The 22,246-nt window shown below is 37.3% G+C and overlaps 2 protein-coding genes across 5 annotated transcripts; one reads left to right on the top strand and one right to left on the bottom strand.

Moving 5' to 3' along the window:
• Positions 1 to 3,839: 3,839 nt before the first annotated feature.
• LOC114310155 (copper transporter 5.1) lies at positions 3,840 to 5,257 on the top strand. Its single transcript, XM_028256064.2, has one exon. It carries the CDS (start codon positions 4,637 to 4,639, stop codon positions 5,117 to 5,119), a length of 483 nt encoding a protein of 160 aa, XP_028111865.1. The 5' UTR covers positions 3,840 to 4,636; the 3' UTR covers positions 5,120 to 5,257.
• A 1,407-nt stretch (positions 5,258 to 6,664) lies between these two features.
• On the bottom strand, positions 6,665 to 22,246 carry GCR1 (G-protein-coupled receptor 1). Of its 4 annotated transcripts, none has more exons than XM_082901115.1 (9): positions 21,781 to 22,246; positions 17,959 to 17,990; positions 17,707 to 17,876; positions 14,182 to 14,285; positions 13,208 to 13,309; positions 12,991 to 13,047; positions 8,833 to 8,976; positions 7,772 to 7,842; positions 6,665 to 7,301 (listed from the first exon to the last, which is right to left on the bottom strand). In XM_082901115.1, the coding sequence occupies exons 1-9, from the start codon at positions 21,961 to 21,963 to the stop codon at positions 7,199 to 7,201; spliced, it is 966 nt and encodes a 321-aa protein (XP_082757241.1). In that variant the 5' UTR covers positions 21,964 to 22,246; the 3' UTR covers positions 6,665 to 7,198. The 4 variants fall into 4 exon arrangements, with proteins under 4 accessions (XP_082757241.1, XP_082757242.1, XP_082757239.1 ...); XM_082901116.1 differs by having other exon boundaries at positions 6,665 to 7,328; positions 7,756 to 7,842; XM_082901113.1 differs by having other exon boundaries at positions 8,833 to 9,108.

Raw genomic sequence — 22,246 nt, forward strand, 5'->3', positions numbered from 1 at the left:
AAGTGCATAAAATGCTTCGAAAAAGAAGTGCTGAAAATAAATGTTTCGAAGTATAAATCTATGTTAAACTACTCCTAAGATAAGAAAAATGACAAGAAATATTGAAATCAATTGTCTTTGATTTGAATTCTGAATCCTTACAATGTAGCCATTAATGGCTATTTATAGAGTAAAAAATACAGCAATAACTACTTAGTAACTATCAATTTCTTCCATCTTCATTCTTGTCTTGCCATGTGTCATTCCATTCATCTACTTTGTCCTTCATATTTTCCATAACTTTTTTTAACTTTCAAATGAATAAGAAGATGCCACGTGTCTTGAAAATAATAATAATAAAATAATAATATTTTATAATGCCAACCATTGTACTAGCATAAAAGCTATATATGATTTAGGACATGTACATAAACTTGTTTTATGGAATAAATCTCGTAAATATTTCTTGAATTACATAATTATGTTTTGAAAATATCTTGTATGCCATCAACGGTTAGTCTAAGATTCTGGAAGACAATAAACATACTATAGTAGCATTCGTTTGAGATGTCTCTTGAATTTGCCATGTTTCATAGAATCATTAGTCTTTATTTGTCAGGCCTCTGTTTACACCTTGTCCAGCTTTTAGTAGAAGTCTAGGTTGACATGACTCACTTTTATTTTTATTATGACGGACATATTATATGAAAACTTATTTTGTATAACATTTATGAATCTATTACAATTTTCCGAACTTTGTAGGGATAGAACTGCATGAAGCTTGAAGGGGAGGGAGAGCGAGATGCGAATGGATTAGTTGTTTATGTGAGTAAGATTTGGATTTAGGCTCAGACTTGAGATGTGTTGCATAAATCATATGTATTTATATTTTGGAGGGACAATTATATCTTTATTTATTTATTGAGAAATACTATGTATTATTTATTTTTTCATATCACTATCTATATGAATATTAATGATTAAAAACTTTGTTTTAAAATAATTATTAAAAAAATAATGAATATAAATTATATTTTGTTTCATAATCTATTCATATAAAAAATGGACACTTTTTCATAAATCTCTTTTTACCTATTTATGTTCCATTTAGTCTATATTATTTTCTTATATTCCAATAAGACCTATGGGTGATAGTTACCAAAATGTCTCTAATAATATTCACATTTACAGTGTGAATGTTTCGTAATGTTAATGTTTACACTATTAAGTGAATATTCATATTGTAAAATATGAATATTTATATCACCAAATTGCTAACTGTTCAAAAAATATTTATAAAGGTATAAATGCCTATAAAATACCTTAAATATGAGAATTAGAATTTGGTAGATCAAATGTCCAAATAATAAGACTTATTAGAATATAAGAATATCTTATGAACTAATTGGGGTACGAACACTTGAAAAATAATTTTTTAATAAATTTCACTATAAAAAAATAATAATGAAACATACCAGTCATAATATTTATTATTTATTTAATTTTTTGGATAAATTACAAAATAGTCCCTAAAGTCTAACATCTTTTTCATTTAAGTCTCTAAAGTTTTTATTTTGTCAATTAAGTCTCTAAAATATTAAATTCAAATCAATTTAGTCTTGAAGACAATATAAAAATAGTAAAGGTTATATAAAATTATGATTAGGCCGAATTTTAATTTATTGTTAATTGAATTATCCTTTGAACATGTGCTTTTATAATTGGTATATTTCTCTCCAATTGATTAATTCTATTTATTTCTAGAAAAATGTTCGGTGGCACGAATTTGTGAAGCCCAAATGGTTCAAATGTATCAAAACGATGTCGTTTTACACCCAAAACGACGTTGTTTTAACACATTCGAGCAATGAAAATTCGGGCCACCTAACATTGTTGTTATTTATATAGGTCATCTTCTATTTCTATTATACTATTATTTATTTCTTATAATACACAATTATCCATTTTATTTTATTTTTTGGATATTTTTAATATTATTTTAGATTTCATTTTATTATCTTTTTTTTTTTATTTTGCCATTATTTATAATTCATTTAAACTATAATCACTTAGATATATTTCTTTATTTTTCTGGTGGTATTAATTCAAAAGATTCTCTTGGAGAGTTACTCTTTAAAGATAATGATAAGGATAATTATTTGTATTTTTTTCAAGAGTTATTACTTACATTTATCTAGTAATAGATGTCGAACTTGAAGTATAATTTCTAATTGATTTTCTTTCAGATTTTTGTTAAGTTCTTTTAATAACCTAATTGTTATTTTGTTTGATAATTATTTGGAGTGCAGTACTACTGTTATTTAAATTATTTTATTCGACTTCTTCAGTGTATTTAATGCTCACATATTAATATTGAGAAAATTGATAAACTAAACTTTCATATTAATTCTAAAACACACGTGTGGAAGATAATTAAGTTAACAATAAATTAAAATTTGGGCCTTATAATAATTTTATATAACCTTTGGGCTTATATTTTATTTTTGTATTGAACTTGGCTCAGCCTCCGTTTGGGAAGTGGGTTGGTTTTTTGGCTTTTTTGGCTATTTGAGCCTGGGCTCAAAAGCTTGGTTTGGGAAGGGCTTTTTGACTTTTTGACTTTTTTAACTTTTTTGTGAGAAAAGAGTGTAATGATTATGGGTTGGATGTGATTTTTTATTTGTTGTGGCTCAAATAGCCTATTCTGTCTTTTGTAGCTCAAAGAGCCAAAAGAGCCCAAATGAGCTCTTCCCAAACGACACCTAAAAAAGACTTTTAACTTATTTTGGGTCACCTTCACTGTGTTTGGTTTGAGTTTTCTGGATTAAGTTTTTTGAAAATTAACTTTTTTAGTTTTTTAGTTTTTTTGTTTTTAGTGAATATTTTTAAAATTTTAAACATTTTTTTTTTATTTTTTTAGATGCACCTTATTTAGATGTATCTAAAAAGTAAAAAAATTGTAAAAAAATATTTTAAAAATTAATAAATACATAAAAATATAAAAAATATACTGAATTCTTGATTTTTTTTACAATTTTTTTACTTTTTAAGTGTATTTATGTTAGGTGTGTCTAAAAAGTAAAAAAATTATTTAAAATATTAAAAAAATTCAGTAAAAATAAAAAAACACGGAAAATAAGAAAGTAGAATTTTCTGAAAAATGTTTTGGAAAACTGAAAACCAAGTTCTTGATTTTTTTTATACATTTTAAAAAATAAAAAGTCAAAAAAATTAACTTTTAATCAACCTTCTAAAACAATTGATTCAAATTTAATATTTTAAGGATCTAATTGATAAAATTCAAACGGTAGATACTTGAACAAAAAAACAAGTGTTAAACATTAGTTACTATTATTGTAATTTTTTTTGTTTATTTTTTATTTTATTCTGAGAGAAGTGGATGAAGGGTTCAAGGGTGGCGCCTCGTTTGGCAGTACGAGTATGTACTACATTTTACCCTTTTTAACGGGAGCTTTGTACTGCAAATATTTATTTATTTATTTATAAACGGCTTTATTTTTTTTTAGGCTTGGAACATATTTTTTTAATAGTTTTTTTTATTATTTTTTAATTAAAATATGATATAAAAAAATAATATGCTTTGGATGACTTTTTTTTTTCTAAAAGATTTGCAAAAATTAGAAAGAAAAAGAAATCTTTAATTTTTTGATATAAGTTGTTAACTTTTTGATTTTTTTAGTGATTTTTTAACTTTTAGACTAAAAAATGATGTTGTCAAACGAGACCTAAGTGATGTTATTAGTAACTTAATCAATTATTTTAAATATTTTATTTTTTAATTTTTTTTATTATAATAATAATCTCAAATGAAATTATTAAAAATGACATCATAAATTTTGAAACATTTCATTTCATAATTAAGTCTACACACCCTTTACATCATGAGTTAGGCTTTACGAGGCTATCCACCCTCATCATCACCCATTCATCTTTTTCAAATTTCACCTTCAAAACCCATTTACCTTCAAAACCTTAAAAACTTTTCTGATCAAAGAGCTACTTTGATCAACATGATTTTTTACAATTATGAAATACTTAACGAGCTCTATACATTGACAGTTCGAATTATTAAAATAGAACTTATAATAAATCTTACTAACCTAACAATATACTCTAATCCACACGATAAATTAGAAAGAAGCCTCCCCTAAAATAAAACATGACTCGTTGAATAATTTCTCCTCATAGGATACCATACGATACGACAGCAATGAAGAAGTAGTACATTACAAAGGCTCATCCTATCTTAGAAGTACATGGCAAGGCAAAGGCAAAGGCAAAGGCAAAGGCAAAGGTTGAAGGTTGTACTGACTCATCTCACCACAGACGTGTTGGTTGGGTTGGTTGGTTGGTAATAGATAGGCGTTAGATAGATAGAAAGAAAGAAATTCACAATTCCTCGTTCTCTCCTCATTCATTTTTTTTTATTTTTAATCTTTTATTTTTTTCTTTACCCCTCGAAGCAAAAAGCAAAACATTCCTCTCTCTTTCCAAATTTCCCTATTCTCTTCTCTCCCTACCTATCTTCCATTGGATGAGATCGAATCGGATCGGAAAAAACAACATATTGATTAGTAGTAGTAGAGGTGGTAGTATCAAGTAAGTATTAAGAAGAGATCAGAGAAGGGAAGAAGAGATGATGCACATGACCTTTTATTGGGGAAGGAAGGTAACGCTGTTGTTGGATTCGTGGAAGACGGAGACATGGACGGAGTACGCCCTCACCCTCTGCGCCTGCCTCCTCTTCTCCGTCTTCTATCAGTACTTGGAAGACAGACGCCTCCGCTTCAAACTGATTCTCTCCTCCTTAAACAACAAGACTCCTACTCCTCCTCCTCCTCCTCCCTCCCCTTCCATCATAGATGATCATCATACCCCTCTCCTCTACCATAAGCTGCTCTCCTCCTCCTCTGGCGGCCGCTGGAGCCCTGCCAGGTTCGCTGGAGCCCTCCTCTTCGGGGTCAACTCCGCCCTCGGATACCTCCTTATGCTCGCCGTCATGTCTTTCAACGCCGGCGTCTTCCTTGCCATCGTCGTCGGCCTCGCCTTTGGCTACTTGCTCTTCAGGAGTGCCGATCAAGATTTGCTTCTCCTTGACAATCCTTGCGCCTGTGCTTAAAAACCATATATAATAATCTGAATGGTTTGATGGTGGGAGACTTTGGATCTGAAATATCCGGGGAGCTTTTCTGTGATTGGATCTGAAGATCTCAGTGTGTGTGTGTGTGTGTGTGTGTTCCCCCCCCCAACCAATACCCATAGATGGGGGAGCTTTTCTATATTACAGACACATCTCCCTTTCTTTCTCTTGCGTTTATTGTCTTTTCTTTTCAAATCTGTATGTGTGTAATTGTATCCTTGTGAATAAATGAATGTCGAAATGGTTGGGGGTGGTTGTTGATTTTCATTTTTTCATTTTTTTTTGGTTTTTTGGAGCTGTTTCTTTTAATCAACGCTTAATTAATAAAACGGATCTTTTTACTGGCTACTTTTCTTGCCGCTCTTGTTCTTCTACAACGAGGATGACGTTGAGGATGAATGCTATGCTCGTCTAGACGGACAAACAGCAGATGGGGAAAAAAAAAGTTGCTACATAATTGGAAAAGAAAGAAATTCATATATGGAAATGAAACCAGCCCATAAAAACCACCTCCTACTACTACTAGTAGCAAGTTAGCAAGTCAGAAACTGGCTTTGGCCCTTCCTTCGTTCCTTCCTCTTCGCAAATAGAAACAAAAATGCCAGGCTTTCTCTCTCTCTCTCTCTCTCTCTCTCTCAATGGCAGCAGAGGGAAACAATAGAGTGAGGATCCTCTCCTTGCAGCTTGCGCCCGTCCTTGCAGGCCTTCGGGTCTACTTTTAGGCCCAATTTTGACAATCCGAACCGTTCATATTTTATGATTTATTCAGTATATCATACCTGTAAAAAATCAAGTTGATCGGATATCAGAAAGCATATGTTCGGAAAACTGTTTATTAAATTCTTTAAAAAATAGTGTTTAGTTCAATTTTTCAAACACATACTTTCTGATATCCGATCAACTTAATTTTTTACAGGTATGATATACTGAATAAATCATAAAATATAAACGGTTCGAATTATCAAAATTGGACCTAAAAATAGACCCAAAGGCCTGCAAGGACGGACGCAAGCACAAGCTTGCAAGGAGAGGCTCCTGACTCGGAAACAATAGGCCTCAATAAAGAACGGGCCTAAATTCAGATAGAAAAAATGAAAATTAATATATTTTCAAGAGTTGTTTTTGACACCTCTCTAATTTGGTTGAATCAAATACCTTCGAAACAAACACTACATAATAGGGGTGTTTGTTACATCTTAAAATTTTAAGTTGAAAATTTGTATCAACCGTTGGATATAATTTCTAATCATAGGTTATTAAGTAAAAATAGTTTAAATAAACTAAAAAAAAAAATTATTTAAAAGTTAGGAGAGAAATATTTTTAACTTCTATTTTTTAATTATCAATTTTTAATACACAAAAAACTGCATCAAAAAAAAAGAAAAGAAAAAAGAACTGCATCAAACAATAAGACACCTCAAGTGTACCCTTTGCCATTGCTGAACTAGGTATGTTATGTGCCAATTCTCAACCAACACACCCTTCAATTATTAAAATACGTAAGCAAAGAGGTAGAGAAAGAAAGAAAGAAAGAAATCAGAACTTCATGTTAATCATAAAAATAATGGAGTAATGACGCACTCATAAACCAAAAAAAAAAAAATTGTTAATCACCAATGCTAGATGAATCAGTAAAAGATGTTCAGCCTCTCCTGATACAATCAAAGGAATTCAATTCTTTACAATGCCGTGATCACAGCAGAAACCACAAACCTCTGGCAGAGATTCTACTTGGGGAATAGCCAGCCCATCTCAACTGAGATCTCTGGGGGAAACTTCCATAAGCATCCTCTGGAGCACAAGGGCAGCAGTGTTTTACAAAGGAAGAAACCAAAAAAAGGCCACAAACTGACCAATGGAATGATCCGACAAATCATACTGGACATGTTTTAATGAGAGGCATTGCATCCACAACACTTCGCATGAAGCAGTGAGAGCTGTATTCCTTGTTTTCATGTTCATCCCTACTCCGATCAAATTTGACAAACAAATGTTGGAACCTTATTTTAGGATTGACCATTTTGCAGGTGAATGCACTACGATAACATGTCCTAATTGCTATTGGTGGTCTTGAACCTTCAATGAGACTAGTTCGCTGTCTTGCTGCTGGCCTCTGGATTTCCAGTTCTTTGGGAGACATCTTCGAAACCTGTCTGGTAACCTGGCGAAATATGTCAGATCCATACACCTCAATAAATGTAGTTAAGTAAACATATAATAAAATAAAGGAAAAGTGAACAAGAAACAAGCATGAACATAGGATGTACAGCAATTTAAGAGACCAAAACAACCCATAAAAACTAGGTGAAAATAGCCTTTCTCCCAACTATATACCAGTTCCCCTATCCGGCTCTCTCCTCCAGCCAAAATATAAGCAGCATGAAGCATCCAATAATTGGAAGGCTAGCATTAATTTGATAATTATAATGATTGGAGTTCTTATGACTGTATTGCCACATCTTTTCAATCTTGGATTGAGAATTTGCTTTTTAGCTTCAAAGAAGGCCTATTTTTAAAAAGAATGCTGAGTGCAGCCTAGAAGGTTCTCGTAGTAAGATATATGGAGGATCTCAATAGACAACTCAGAAATTCTTAACACATTCGGTAAAGGATACAGCATTTGTGACTTACAGATCCAATCTTTCATATATCACCCGGCGCACTGAAGAGTTAAGGCCATATGCTATTGAGTTGAACAAGCCCTAAAAAAGAATTCGAGAAGTTAGCTAGTTAGCTTCTAATATAAGCACAAGACATTTACAACTCCATAGAACAGGTATCATGCAGCAGAGCACGTCTATCAGACAGAAAATGATAAATTTTTCGTTACATGGTTCCCAATTTCCTATAATTTCTTGAACATCTCCGAGATTCTAACAGGCTAAGTTGCATGGACAATTTGATATAGTTCAAAACAACCTGCGATGACACATTATAGTTGAAGGTTATATCAGTTATAAAATGATCCAATCAAAATCATCTCCTCTAAGTTGTGTTACATGGACTCTTTTATTTTCTCCAAAGTACCCGTGTCCACCGAATATATGATATGGAGAAAGATGTGAGATATCTGCCCAACACCCATACCCAATTTAGACACTAGAATCTTCTAATCTTCTAATCTCCTATTTTATTTCAAGTATATTTCTACATAATTTACATTATCTTATCTCAGAAATATTATACAATATGCAATATATATAAATGTCCATAACACGTCCGCATATCCATATCTAATTTTTGGACACATATCCCAATATCTTAAGATTTAAGTTTATGAATGTCATGCTTGAACATGCTTCCACACCCAATGCTCATACCCTAGTCCATATAACACAGCCCCTAAAACATATGTCTGAAACCCTATATCGGCACCTTGCATGTGTCACGGGTGCAAAAAAGGAAAATAAAGAGCATTTCTCTTAATAAATACTTTGATAAATAGCCAATACAAGACTTATCAGAAAAATAAATAATGAACAAAAAAATAGCCAATTTGAGGAGGTTAAGTATACAGTAAAAAAGAAACAGCCCTGCCTACAAACAAACAGACATTGAAAAAGCTAGTATCCAAAACCTTGATTTGTAATCAAAATAAAGAACACAGTCTACTGAGAAACACACGCCAAAAAAGCTTCTACTGAAAACAAGGAGACCAAGATAGAGCTTTGCCTATGGTTGGTAGGATTTACCATAAGTGCAGCCATCCCAACGTCAAGAAATGAAAGCCAATAGATTTTATGGCCTGGCTCAATAAAATCATGAATGCGGTTGATTGTGCCAAAAGTCCATGATCCTATTAGAATGAGTGGATAATAACCCCATCGGTTTAAAGCCTGTAAATGTAAATTCAGAAAAAAATAAATAATAATAAATATAAATAAATAAATAAAATAAAATAAAATAAAAGGGTTAGAGGTATGCTGCCTTCTCTTTCCTGTAAGTTTGATTCCAAGACTTGGAGATACCTATTAGTACCCGGTAATGGGAAAAATAATTAAACATCTTGGCTATTTTGGGAAGATAGTTATAAAATAATCAGTTTTTTGGTGAAAAGCTGCTCATAAGCAGCTTTTTTGTGAGAGAGGAAGTGGGTTATAATCTGGGAAGTGGATTATAACCCACTTCCCAATCTCAAAGTACAAATAAATCCTTGGGCTTCTACCTACTTGGAGCATCACGCCAAACATGCCATAATGAAAAGAATGAATAAAATACATTCCTAGTGAAAAATACAATTTTAACAGGGTTCTCAACATCTTGTAAGAGTAGTCACCAATCATTGAAGCAGAATAAGTTCTATGGAATAGTGTTATATGTGTCGTGGTTTGGGTTATTTGGATGGAAAGAAATGCAATAAATAAAAAATAAAAAATAATGACAAGTTTTGAGACAGTGTGATCTGTGGGACAAGTTTGTTGTCATCTTTTTGGGTTTCGGTTTCTTCCCCTTAACAGGGAGTGCCTTTGTTTTTGATCTCTAGAGATTAGAAGGCTGTTTTTCCTTATGTGACCCTGTTGCCTATTTGTCTTTTTCTTTTTCTTGGTGGATTTCTTGTACCGACATCTTTTTCTTTTCCTTCTCTACTTTTAAATAATATATAGCCGATAAAAATATATGTATATATCATATATTTTGTTGCTGATTGTAAAAATTTATGTATTATTGATTGATGTTTATTGATGTTGTTTGGTATATTGATACATATTCTGTCTATTACAAATGGTTCCTTATATAGATGTAGGTGTAGTGGATGGTGATAGTGGTGTAGTGGGTTAGGTTTAGTGGAGTAGGTGAGGTGGTAGTGGTGTAGTGGGTTAGGTTTAGTGGAGTAGGTGAGGTGGTAGTGGTGGTAGGTGATGATAAATTCTAACAGCCCCCCGCAAACTCAAGGAGGATAGAAACTAACCAACTTGAGTTTGAAGAGAGGAACAAAACAAGAAAATACATAAAAAAATGATAGGAGACACTGTATGGTCGTGTCAGACCGTTGGTGAAGACACGGTATGGTGGTGTCATAACGTTGTAGAGGACACTGTATGGTGGTGTCATAACGTTGTAGATGACACTGTATGGGGGTGTCAGACCGATGTAGAAGACAGTTTATGGGGTCATGTCGGACCGTTGTAGCAGACAATGTTGTGACAGTTGTTGTGACAGTTTACAGAGTCTTGCTGGACCCTTATAGAAACTAACCGGAATCAATGTCGGGACAGTTTACAGAGTCTTGTCGGACCCTTGTAGAAACTAACCGGAATCTATGTCGGGACAGTTTACAGAGTCTTGTCGGACCCCTAAAAAATACACTGTATGATGGTGTATATAGGCTGCCCAAATAAATATATATATGGAGATATATAGTGAGCCCTCAAAAGTCGTGCCCTCAAAAAGTGTGCCCAAATTTGTCAAAAGGCGTACCATCAAAAGGCGTGCCCAATTCATCAAAAGGTGTGCCGGACATGATGGCGAGGCACGTGAGTGCCTTGGTTGGCGTGCCCGTTTGTCGTCTGGCGGCAAGTGGCGCGCGATACGCGTGGCTGCCTCGGCTATTTAACCAAGACGAAGGCTGAGGCTGAGGCATACCATTCTGAAACCTCTGAAACCAACCCTTCTCTGAAAAAAACTCTGCCTCTTCGGAGAGAGAAACGGTGGAACACTTTGTAGCCCAGAAAATGGCTTCATCTTCCCGGAGTCTGCTCACTCTCTTTCCCGACCTCAACGAGTCAACAAGAGAGAGAACTGGAGCGGTGGCACTGGAACCTCAACCGAGTGCCCCGGAGTTTACTCCGCTGAACTTTCCGATGCGGTCTGTGGAGCAAAGAATGGCAGTGCAGTCGGATGTGGAGGCCAATCAGTATACTTTGAAGGCATGTGTGGAAAGCATGACGGCGGTCACAAACTTGTCAAACCGGCTGCAGAGTAGGACAAATGAGGTGCAGCATTTAAACGCCCAACTGGCTCTGCTCCAACGCATGTATAAGGATGCGCGAGCAGAGATAAGTGTGCTAAGGGCTGAAAACAAGGAGCTGAAGCGGAAGGCCACCGTGATGTTCCGATTTGGAGGTCCACCATATGCTGTAGTGGAGGAGCAGGGAGGAGGCAACTTGCTTGGTGGTCTAGGAAGCACGGAGGCAATACCGTCAAGGGCCGCCCAAGACGGAGGCAAAAAGAAGAGACCGGCGGAATAGGCGAAGAAGTGAGGTCGGTTGGTGGCCGGCTGCAGAAAAGAAAACAAAGCTGTTGGTGTTGGTTTTTTTTTTTTTTTTTTTTTTTTTTGTGTAAAATTGTGATCGGGGGTGACCCCTGAGATGAATAAAATATGGTTGGTGTTGGAGTGCAAATCGTGATCACACGGATTTGTGAAAAACAGCAATGGTATTTGGAATGTTTTTTTTTTTTTTTTTTTTTTTTTTTGGATGAGCATAGGGATGATGAAGAGATAATAATGAATAAAAATAATAAAGGTGGGAGTGGAGAACAGGACGAATCAAGAGAGCGTGATTAGAAAAAAAAGAAAGTGATAATAAAACAAAAGAAAGTTTGTTTTTTTTTTTTTATTTTAATAATAATAATAATAATATATTAATGAGAAAAGCATGGGCGGTGGTGGAGAGAAAATAAAGGGACCAGAGAGAGAAAAGAGATACAGGTGTAAAGCAAGTTGTGTTTCGTGTACGTTTCATAAGAGGGAGGAAAATAATAAAAAAAGAAAAAGAAAGTTGAGTGGGCTAGTAAAATAATAAAAAAAAAAGGAAAAAGAAAGTTGAGATCCACTACTGCAACCCATCAGGAGAGTAGCAGCACAATTTTTCAAGTTTCTGAATTTCATGCCCTGGAATATACTGTGCTCCGCTTCCATGACCAAAATAAATGAAGAGATCATGGCTTCTCAAGGCTAAAACCATCTCTTCAAGAACGTGATTTCATGGAGAACGCAACCTCCTCTCGGTGGCGTGATTTCATGGAGAAGGTCTCGGCGGCGGCAGCTGAGGAATCGAGAGTCTGGGGCCACTGGAGGACTCGACGGTGCTGCTGAGGCTGCTGGAGGTGTGGATGTTGAAAAACTCCAGCTGTTGCGAGACGACGACTGAGATTCGAAGAACGACAAGAACGCATCCAGGTTTCTTGAGAGAGCTCGATCGATTGATTCAATTACAAGGTTGTATCTATGTAGGTATGTATATTTATGTATTGATAGAGATGACAGCGGAATAGGTTGAGGTCCGGCGGGCGGCCAAGGCGAGGTTGCCGCCCGCCGGTGAAGCGAGAAATACTAAGATCTTAACCTTGCTCTGATACCATGTAAAAATTTATGTATTATTGATTGATGTTTATTGATGTTGTTTGATATATTGATACATATTCTGTCTATTACAAATGGTTCCTTATATAGATGTAGGTGTAGTGGATGGTGTGTAGTGGATGGTGATAGTGGTGTAGTGGGTTAGGTTTAGTGGAGTAGGTGAGGTGGTAGTGGTGTAGTGGGTTAGGTTTAGTGGAGTAGGTGAGGTGGTAGTGGTGGTAGGTGATGATAAATTCTAACACTGATTAAAAAAAGCATAAGGAACAAGTTATCTTCAGTTATAATGATTTCTCACATAAAACAGGAAGTTGTTCTGTGGTCAGAAGCTAGTTTTAGTAGAAGGGGGAAAAAGTCAAGACCTGAAAATTTTGCTTGAGACCTTAGTTAATGCCATTCAAATGAGAGTCCAAAGTGAAAAAGTTATGAATGACATGGCTGATGAGACATGCAACAAGGGATAATATAATGCAAACAGTGAAGAGATATTCCTTTTAGCAGGTCTTTTTTCCACTCAATTATCAGAAAACCAAATTGAAGCACAGCATACCTTCATGTCTGCCCGTGCATCTTGTTGGTATGCCCGGTTTGACATTCCCACTGCCATCTGAAATTTTAAACATTATCATTATGACTTCAACAGGTGTACAAACGCATCAAGCCAATTCAACAATCAGTATCCCACTTCAAGAGACAATGAAGATTTATAAATTCAAAAAAAAAAGTATAAAAAAAGGGGGAAGGAAAATAGGTAAATGAGTACATACACGTGTCGCATTGTTTAGCATGCGTATCACTTGAAAGTATGTGACACCATTGAAAATAATTGCACCCCATAATGGCACGTAAAATGTTATGAAGTGAACCGCCTGTAGGACAAATGGAAAAGTTTTAAACTTCTGTGAACAAAATGCAAATCAATGACATTGCAGACAAGATATATAGTTCATAACTTCATATCTCAACATCATATTTACATTCCAAAAATATTTATTACTTTATTCTAATCTCATGGTCAAGAAAAAGCCACTCCTAAAAGTCACAAAATTAGAAACATGGACATACTCCTAAAAGTCACATCAAACTCATAATCACTTCACATTTTTTCTCACAAATATCACATCCAACTACAAAAAAATCCAACCATCTTCCCAAACACAAAAATTTTAGGATACTAAAATAGCCAACTTCCCAAACGAATCATTAGAAGGAATGATTTTGGAGTGTGGATGAACAAATGGTGTACAATTAGGCACTGGAGTAAGTTTAACAAATAGTCTTGCATGAATTTCTATGCTGTTGTCAATTTCAGCAAGATCCATTGACAATTTGACATGGTCTACAATATGTTTATCTTTCCAAGAAGGTAACAAATAGTAAGGAGAGAATATGGCTTCTCTAAATCCAATTGCTAATCTGTTCAAAGGGCCATTCATTTTTATGTACCTCATATTTAATGCCAAAAATACTAGAATTGATGAATTTCATGCTATATTCTACTTGGTCCTGAGACAGGTAAGATTTGTCAAGTATAGACTTTCGCTAAAGTACTTTTTTTTTCAAAAGTTAGAATTCCAAGGGCAAGAAAGCCGGGCACTAAAAGCAACTCATATAATGAAAGTATATTGGAATTCACAATAAAAAATGGCAAAAGTTTTACATAATTAACCAAGTCTGAAAAACTAAGTAGGAAACAAAGTAAAGCCAGAATGCCTGCAGGAAAAGTCTACCCAATGCCTACCTTTCCTGTGCGCCCTGTTTGTGTCCAACACCATGCACCTAATTCACCGAAATGCCCATGGTCATTACCAATAGAACGTATGACTGTCATAACCAGAGAAGTTCCTGTTGAAGTAATTCAATATTCACTATTAGCTTCATGAAAGGGATATGTGCAATTGCATGGAAGCAAATGGTTTCATAAAAATGTTCACAAACCAACCACTTTTTAATGCAACTGCAGAGACATAAGTGCAAACAAGGCAATTATGAGATATACTGTTAAAATCCACTAAACCTAACCCACTACACCACTACCACCTCCACTTCACCTACTCCTTACCTACTACACACTCCACTTCACCTACCTCTACTCCACTACACACTCCACTTCACCTAACCCACTATCACCTCCACTACACCTACTACCACATTACCTTCACCTACTCCACTACACACTCCACTTCACCTACCTCTACTCCACTACACACTCCACTTCACCTAACCCACTATCACCTCCACTACACCTACTACCACATTTTCTTCTATATATAGATTGTATAGGAATTGTAATTAATGCATCTTGTAATCTATCAATCAAGACATCAATCAATAATACATAAATTCTTACATGGTATCAGAGCAAGGTTAAGAATTTAATATTTTTTCGCTTCACCGGCGGGCGGCAACCTCGCCTTGGCCGCCCGCCGGACCTCAACCTAGTCCGCTAGAATTGTCTACTACATACCTACCTCCTCATCATATCTTCATAACATCTCATTCTCTCTCGGCATCATAGTAGCCGTGATACTGCTCATACTTCTGGACAGCGGAGAGAACATCGTCTTTCTCGATCTTTCCGCCGACGCCGGTGGCGAGATCCAAGGCTCCGGCTTTCGACATCACTCTCCCCAAATAGTCCATAGCAGCTTCTCCACCGGAAAGATACTCCTAACAGCAGCGGAAAAAAGGTGTTTCCCTCAGCCAAACAATGCTCAATAGCTGTGGTCCTCATCAAAATACGTGTAATTGCTACTCCTGAACTTGGTTTCCCTATCCTTGCTAACAAGCTTCTCAAATGCTTCCGGGCCATGTTCTTCTATGTACTTCTCAGCAGCAGTTAGAATGTCATCTGGCTTACTGAAGATGTCCTTCTTCCTTGGGACATACTAGACGTTAACAGTCTGCTGTGGGTTAAGAAAGAAAGGCCTCAAATAATGCTCATAAACATATGCAGCACCACTGATACTCTTTATGATGGTGGATATTTCAATGCCATTACAACACAGCACCTTGAAATTTATTTTATTTTATTTTCTTATCTCTCTTTCTGACCATTACAACACAGCACCAGCACACTTGTTCCCACCTTTCATCATGGTCTCCACTTTCTTTTTCTTTTTTTATATTTATTTTAATCCATCTTTTTTGAAAACAAAACCAATATCACTTTTTTTAATTCCTTAATTTATTTTAATAACATGAGTGGCCTCTCTTTTCCACCATCTCCCTCTTTTTCTACACAATATTTTTGTACCACCGCCCACTCCATGATTTCCATATTAATATTATTATTATTATTATTATTTTCACAAAAAAAAAAAAAAAAAAAAATTCATTCCAGTTGATTTTTCTGCCTTACCACACCTACCATTCGAGTTTGCCAAACACACTTATTTTATTCATGTCAGGATCAACCCCGATCATAATTTTACACGAGAAAAAAAAAAAAAAAAAAAAAAAAAAAAAAAAAAAAACCACCACTATAACACACCCAACACCCACAGTGGGATTTTTCTTCTCTACTCTGCTGCAGATCTCTTCTTCTTTCCTCCGTCCTGGGCGGCCCTTGACGGTGCTGCCTCCGTGTTTCCTACGCCGCCGAGCACGTTCACTCCTCCATACTCCTCCACTGCAGCATACGGCGGACCTCCAAATCGGAACATCACAGTGGCCTTCCGCTTCAGCTCCTTATTTTCTGCTTTCAGCACACTTATCTCTGCTCGCGCATCCTTATACATGCGTTGGAGCAGAGCCAGCTGGGAATTTAAATGCTGCACCTCATTTGTCCTACTCTGCAGCCGGTTCGACAAATTTGTGACCGCCGTCATGGTTTCCACGCATGACTTCAGAGTATACTGATTAGCCTCAATATCAGTTTGCACCGCCATTTTTTGCTCCACCGACCGCATCGGAAAGTTCAATGGAGCAAAACCAGAGGTGTTTGGTTGAGGTTCACTGGCCACCGCACCAGTTATTTCTCTTGTGGGCTCGTTCAGTTCTGGAAAGAGCGTGAGCAGGTTCTGGGTAGCTGGACGGGAAGAAGAGGCCATGTTTTTGGGTTGCTAAGTGTTTCAGCGAAATAGCAATTTCAGACTGGTAATGTTCGGAAGGGTTGGTGACAGAATGGCAACAAAGTGTTCCACAGTTTCTCTCTCCGCAGAGGCAGAGTTTTTTCAGCGAAGGGTTGGTTTCAGAGGTTTCAGAATGGTATGCCTCAGCCTCAGCCTTCGTCTTGGTTAAATAGCCGAGGCAGCCACGCGTATCGCGCGCCTCTTGCCGCCCGACAAACTGGCACGCCTTTTCATGGCACATCTTTTGACAAAGTGGACACGCCTTTTGATGGCACGCCTTTTGATGGCACGCCTTTTGATGAATTGGGCACGCCTTTTGATGGCACGCCTTTTGACAAAATTGGGCACACCTTTTGAGGGTGCAACTTTTTAAGAGTCCGACAAGACTCTGTAAACTGTCCCGACATTGATTCCGGTTAGTTTTTACAAGTGTCCGACAAGACTCTGTAAACTGTCCCGACATTGATTCCGGTTAGCTCCTTTATGGGTCCGACAAGACTCTGTAAACTGTCCCGACATTGATTCCGGTTAGTTTCTACAAGGGTCCAGCAAGACTCCGTAAACTGTCACAACATTGTCTTCTACAACGGTCCGACATGACCCCATAAACTGTCTTCTACATCGGTCTGACACCACCATACAGTGTCCTCTACAACGTTATGACACCCCATACAGTGTCTTCACCAACGGTCTGACACGACCATACAGTGTCTCCTATCCTTTTTTATTTTTATGTATTTTCTTGTTTTGTTACTCTCTCCAAACTCAAGTTGGTTAGTTTCTCTCCTCCTTGAGTTTGCGGGGGGCTGTTAGAATTTCCCATCTTTACCTTCACCTACTCCACTACACACTCCACTTCACCTACCTCTACTCCACTACACACTCCACTTCACCTAACCCACTATCACCTCCACTACACCTACTACCACATTACCTTCACCTACTCCACTACACACTCCACTTCACCTACCTCTACTCCACTACACACTCCACTTCACCTAACCCACTATCACCTCCACTACACCTACTACCACATTTTCTTCTATATATAGATTGTATAGGAATTGTAATTAATGCATCTTGTAATCTATCAATCAAGACATCAATCAATAATACATAAATTCTTACATATACTAAACCAATCTCATAAATATCTCGCAAGAAGCTTTTTGAGGTAAAAGATACTTGCATACCCCAAACATACAAGTGAAAAACAGGCTCCAAATCTTCAACATCTGTTTTGTGTCTGACAACTGTACGATGAAGAGTAAAGGCAATTGTAGTAGTCCACAGGAAAGAAGCCACGCAGAAAAAATGGGTGCTATAGCCCTGAGCATAACAAAACAATCCTTTAGACGGATCCCTGCAGCAAGGAAAGGAACCCATCAGCAATTACATCACCTTACAAGAAAAACGCTGATATCACTTGACACTGATATGCATACCCAACAATGCTGAAGAAACTGTAAAGCATGTCCTGCATGCAAAAAAAATCGAATAGATTAATTCCTCAAGCATTTAATAAAAGCAATAAGTAAATGAATGATCAATGAATAGACTTAAGTTGTATTGTATCCAATATTTAACTTTCAAAATAGAAGGCATAAAGTAGCATTCTACATCTACCGTGCAGATTGATATTACAATGAAGAATAACACCAATGATGTTCAAAGCCCATAATTTTTGTAAAATTAACTACTGCTATATCTATTAAACATTATTACTTATGCAACTGATACTTCTTTTCAGTTATTTATCACATCTGTTACCACTAGTAAAGGTAAATTTTCAATGTGTACTTTAAAAAAGTGCCACATCCATTGCATAGCTAGAAAAGTATAATAAGCACCAATGATGTTCAAAGCCCACAATTTTGTATAATTAACTTCTGCTATGTCTATTATACATTATTTCTAATGTCATTGAATACTTGTTTTCAATTAGTTATTAACAGTAGTACATAATATAAAATTTAACTAGTCATCAACATTTATTAACTGATGCTATATCTATTGCCTGGCTAATAGGCTTTGGAAGCCTCAAGTGAAGGCTATGGGTCCGCAATCATCAAGAAGCCTTTTTTGTCCAAAGGAAAGTGTCAATAGCAGTGTTTACGGTCATTATTTACATTTATTCTAAACTAGAATAATATACTATCTACAGTGAATTCAATGACCCTCCACATCCACATCCAGTTCCAGCACTAACTTAGTCCTCGGAGTACCCTCCAAACATCCAACAACTGGCCCCCAAAGGCATTAATGGTTTGGTGATCTAGTAGGATCATCCTTGCACCCAAGAAGCCGATGCAGTTATAATGTAAGAGTGAAATTTTCCCCTCTAAAATAGATAATTACTGATGTGAGATATGAATTAATGTTGTAATTGTTATATCAGTTGAGTACAAGAGTGATGCTTATATAGAGAAAGCACCGAAAGGAGAAAACATAATAATGAAGGTGTGTGAGTGGTGTTTGACAGAATAATGAAAGTGGTGAGTGGGGTTTCTTCTTTACAACCGAAAGAAGAAGGGATTCCTATGCCCTATGCTCTTTATCTTATAATATACTAGTATACATTATACTATATACATTATATATTACATTATATATTAACAGCCCCCCTCAAACTCAAGGTGGAAAAACATCGACCAACTGGAGTTTGGAGACAAGTTCAAGGAAGCGGCCAGGAGAATGAGCTTTGGTGAAGATATCAGCAGGTTGATCAACAGAAGAGATCGGATGGAGATGGACAGTACCACGAGTAACGTGTTGACGAATAAAATAACATTCAATCTCAATGTGCTTGGTGCGATCATGAAAAACATCATTGTGAGCAATTTGAAGAGCACTGTGATTGTCACAAAAAAGGTCAGTAGCACCAAATGAGGTAACACTCAGATCAGCAAGAAGCCAACGAAGCCAAAGAAGCTCCTGAGTAGTATCAGCAAGAGCACGGTATTCGGCCTCAGTACTGGAACGAGCAGTAAGAGGTGCTGCGGGAAAAATGCCCGGGGGAAGGACCATTGCGAGAAGCACGGGCGGGATTGCGGAAGTAATCTTGCTGGAGATGACCAGGACCAGTCTTGTTGCAAAACCGACAGAGGCGAACAGGACAATTAACCAGAAGATGAGTCGACGGAAGACTGCGATTTTGACAGTAGTTGCAGAAAGTTGACTTCTGTGGTGAAGGTGGGGAAGGAGAACTCCGAGTCTGGGGAGTAGCAAGAACAGAGTCCACAGGGTGCGGATGGAGAGTACCAAACCGAGTTTCCTCTGACAGGAGTTCAGAAATTGCTTGCTCAAGAGGGGGTAAAGGAGTGCGATGGAGGAGAGATGCGCGTACTGGCTCAAAACGGGAAGTAAGAGCCATGAGAAACTGAACCAAGTGATGTTGGTCACGGTAAGTAGTAAACAAGGCAGCATCCTTAGTACAATCCCATGGAGGTTCAAAAAGAGCGAGCTGATCCCAAACATAATACATTTGGGAGAGGAAATCATTAATGGTCTGAGTTGTTTCTTGGCGCATACGGTGAAGATGGCTCAAAAGCTGATATTGGTGAGCAAGGCCAGTAGTCTGATAGCGTTCTTGTAAAAAATCCCAGATGTCCTTGGCGGGAGAGGAAGCAGAGTCAAGTTGGAACCGACCAAACTTAAGGCTGATAGATGTAATAGAAGTATTGCGAAACCAGGTAATGATCTGATAGTTTTTACTGTCCCAATCCTCCAGATGATCGACATATTTGGCAGCGGAGTCCGTGGTGGTAGCAGATTCGGTGGTTGCTTGGATGGGTTTGCACACATCCCCAGTGATGATGCGCCAAAGTTTCTTTCCTTTGAGAAACCCAGACATAGCTTGTGCCCATAAGACATAGTTAGTCCCGTCAAGAACAACGGAAATAGGGTGGTTAGAGGAGTCGAGGCGATCCATGAGGGCAAAATCGTACTTTCGAGGTAGAATTTAAAAAATCCGAGGGTACCAGTGAATTCAGAAGGTCGAAATCAGTGGGAAATGAGTGAACTGACCAAAAAATAGGACCAGAAAGGCACTAAATTGGCTTGTCAAAGTGAGTGGAGTGGTCTGGTCAACAAATCCGGTCAAACAGATGATGTCACGGGCGACAGGGCTGATGTCACAGGCGCGGCGCACGTTAGCAGAGAAGTGCGCGGCGCACGTTAGCAGAGAAGTGCGCGGCGCACAATAGCAGAGGACAGCAGGCGGCGCACGAAAGCAGGAGGGCTGACGTCGGCTGACGTCAGAAACACGCGGCTCACGTTAGCAGAGGAGGCCGCGGCGCACAGTAGCGCGGGATAGTGTAAGAGGCGTGTAGAGCGCGTCGGAGAACGAGGATGCGCGTGGCCGGAAGTTCTGGTGGCGCGTGGAGGCGCGTGGAACGTCGGCTGGTGATGAATTTGGTGGTGGTGGATTCGTCGTGAGGAGACGAAGAGACTGGTGTGGTCCAATAAGGAAGACAGAGAAGGTCGAGAGATGCAACAATCTGTCAAAATGTGATGCAGACGAGGGACACAGCAGTCGGCGAAGAAAAAAAATGTAGAGACTAGGCAAAACACCTGTGCTCTGATACCATGTGAGATATGAATTAATGTTGTAATTGTTATATCAGTTGAGTACAAGAGTGATGCTTATATATAGAAAGCACCGAAAGGAGAAAACATAATAATGAAGGTGTGTGAGTGGTGTTTGACAGAATAATGAAAGTGGTGAGTGGGGTTTCTTCTTTACAACTGAAAGAAGAAGGGATTCCTATGCCCTATGCTCTTTATCTTATAATATACTAGTATACATTATACTATATACATTATATATTACATTATATATTAACAACTGACAAATTGAATAGAGATGTATACCAATAAAAGAAAACCTTTGAGTTACCTAGACAGAAATTTTCATTTATAAGATAGAAAATTTGAAGTTGCATACATTAGTTTATATGGAGAAAATGAAAACAGAGGGAATAAGAGAGCATAAAAGGGGAAAAGGGGCCACATGCTACAGAAAGAAGAGCAGATTTAGGCCTAATTCCAAGAAGAATATGGCGGATCATATTCTGCAATACAAAGCCAAAGCCAACAATTTATTTTTCATCATGGAACTATTAGTTAACATTTGCCAAATTCAGAACTAGCAAATGAATCCTAGAAACAACAGATTTACGAGAGAAGTAAGAGGAAAAAAGTGATATAAGAATTAAGGAGAGAGAGAGAGAGTGTGTGGAGTGGATTGGAGTCCAGTCCAGACATACAGAGAGAGCGAGGAAGAAGACGAGCTTGAAGGAGAACTTGCGGAGTTCCTTGAAGCAGATGTAGCAGAGAACTATGAAACCAGAGCCAAGCAAGGAGAGGCTCGATGCTCCGCTGTTCACGGCTGTCAGCATCCGCCGATCGCTCGCCGTCAAATTCCCCATCACTGCCTGCAACGTCGCCATTTCCCCCCCTAAATCTATTTATATTAATAATAATAACAATGATAATTTCCAAACTACAAGCCACCACGGATTTACTAGATTTAGATTTGCTCTCTCTCTCTCTCACTCTCGCCAGTCCCAGCGCTGTGTTTACATTACAAACAAATAGACAAAACCTTGGTCTCCAAGGAAGGAAGGGAGGGAGGCAACACAAATCAACCGAAATGGAGCAAAGGGAAAGTTAACTCGCTCGCAACCATTACGGCAGAAAAAAAAAATATATATATACAATTTAAATAAGTAG

This window comes from Camellia sinensis, chromosome 13 (genome assembly GCF_055761805.1).
Source record: "Camellia sinensis isolate YWXY chromosome 13, ASM5576180v1, whole genome shotgun sequence".
Lineage (NCBI taxonomy): Eukaryota > Viridiplantae > Streptophyta > Magnoliopsida > Ericales > Theaceae > Camellia > Camellia sinensis.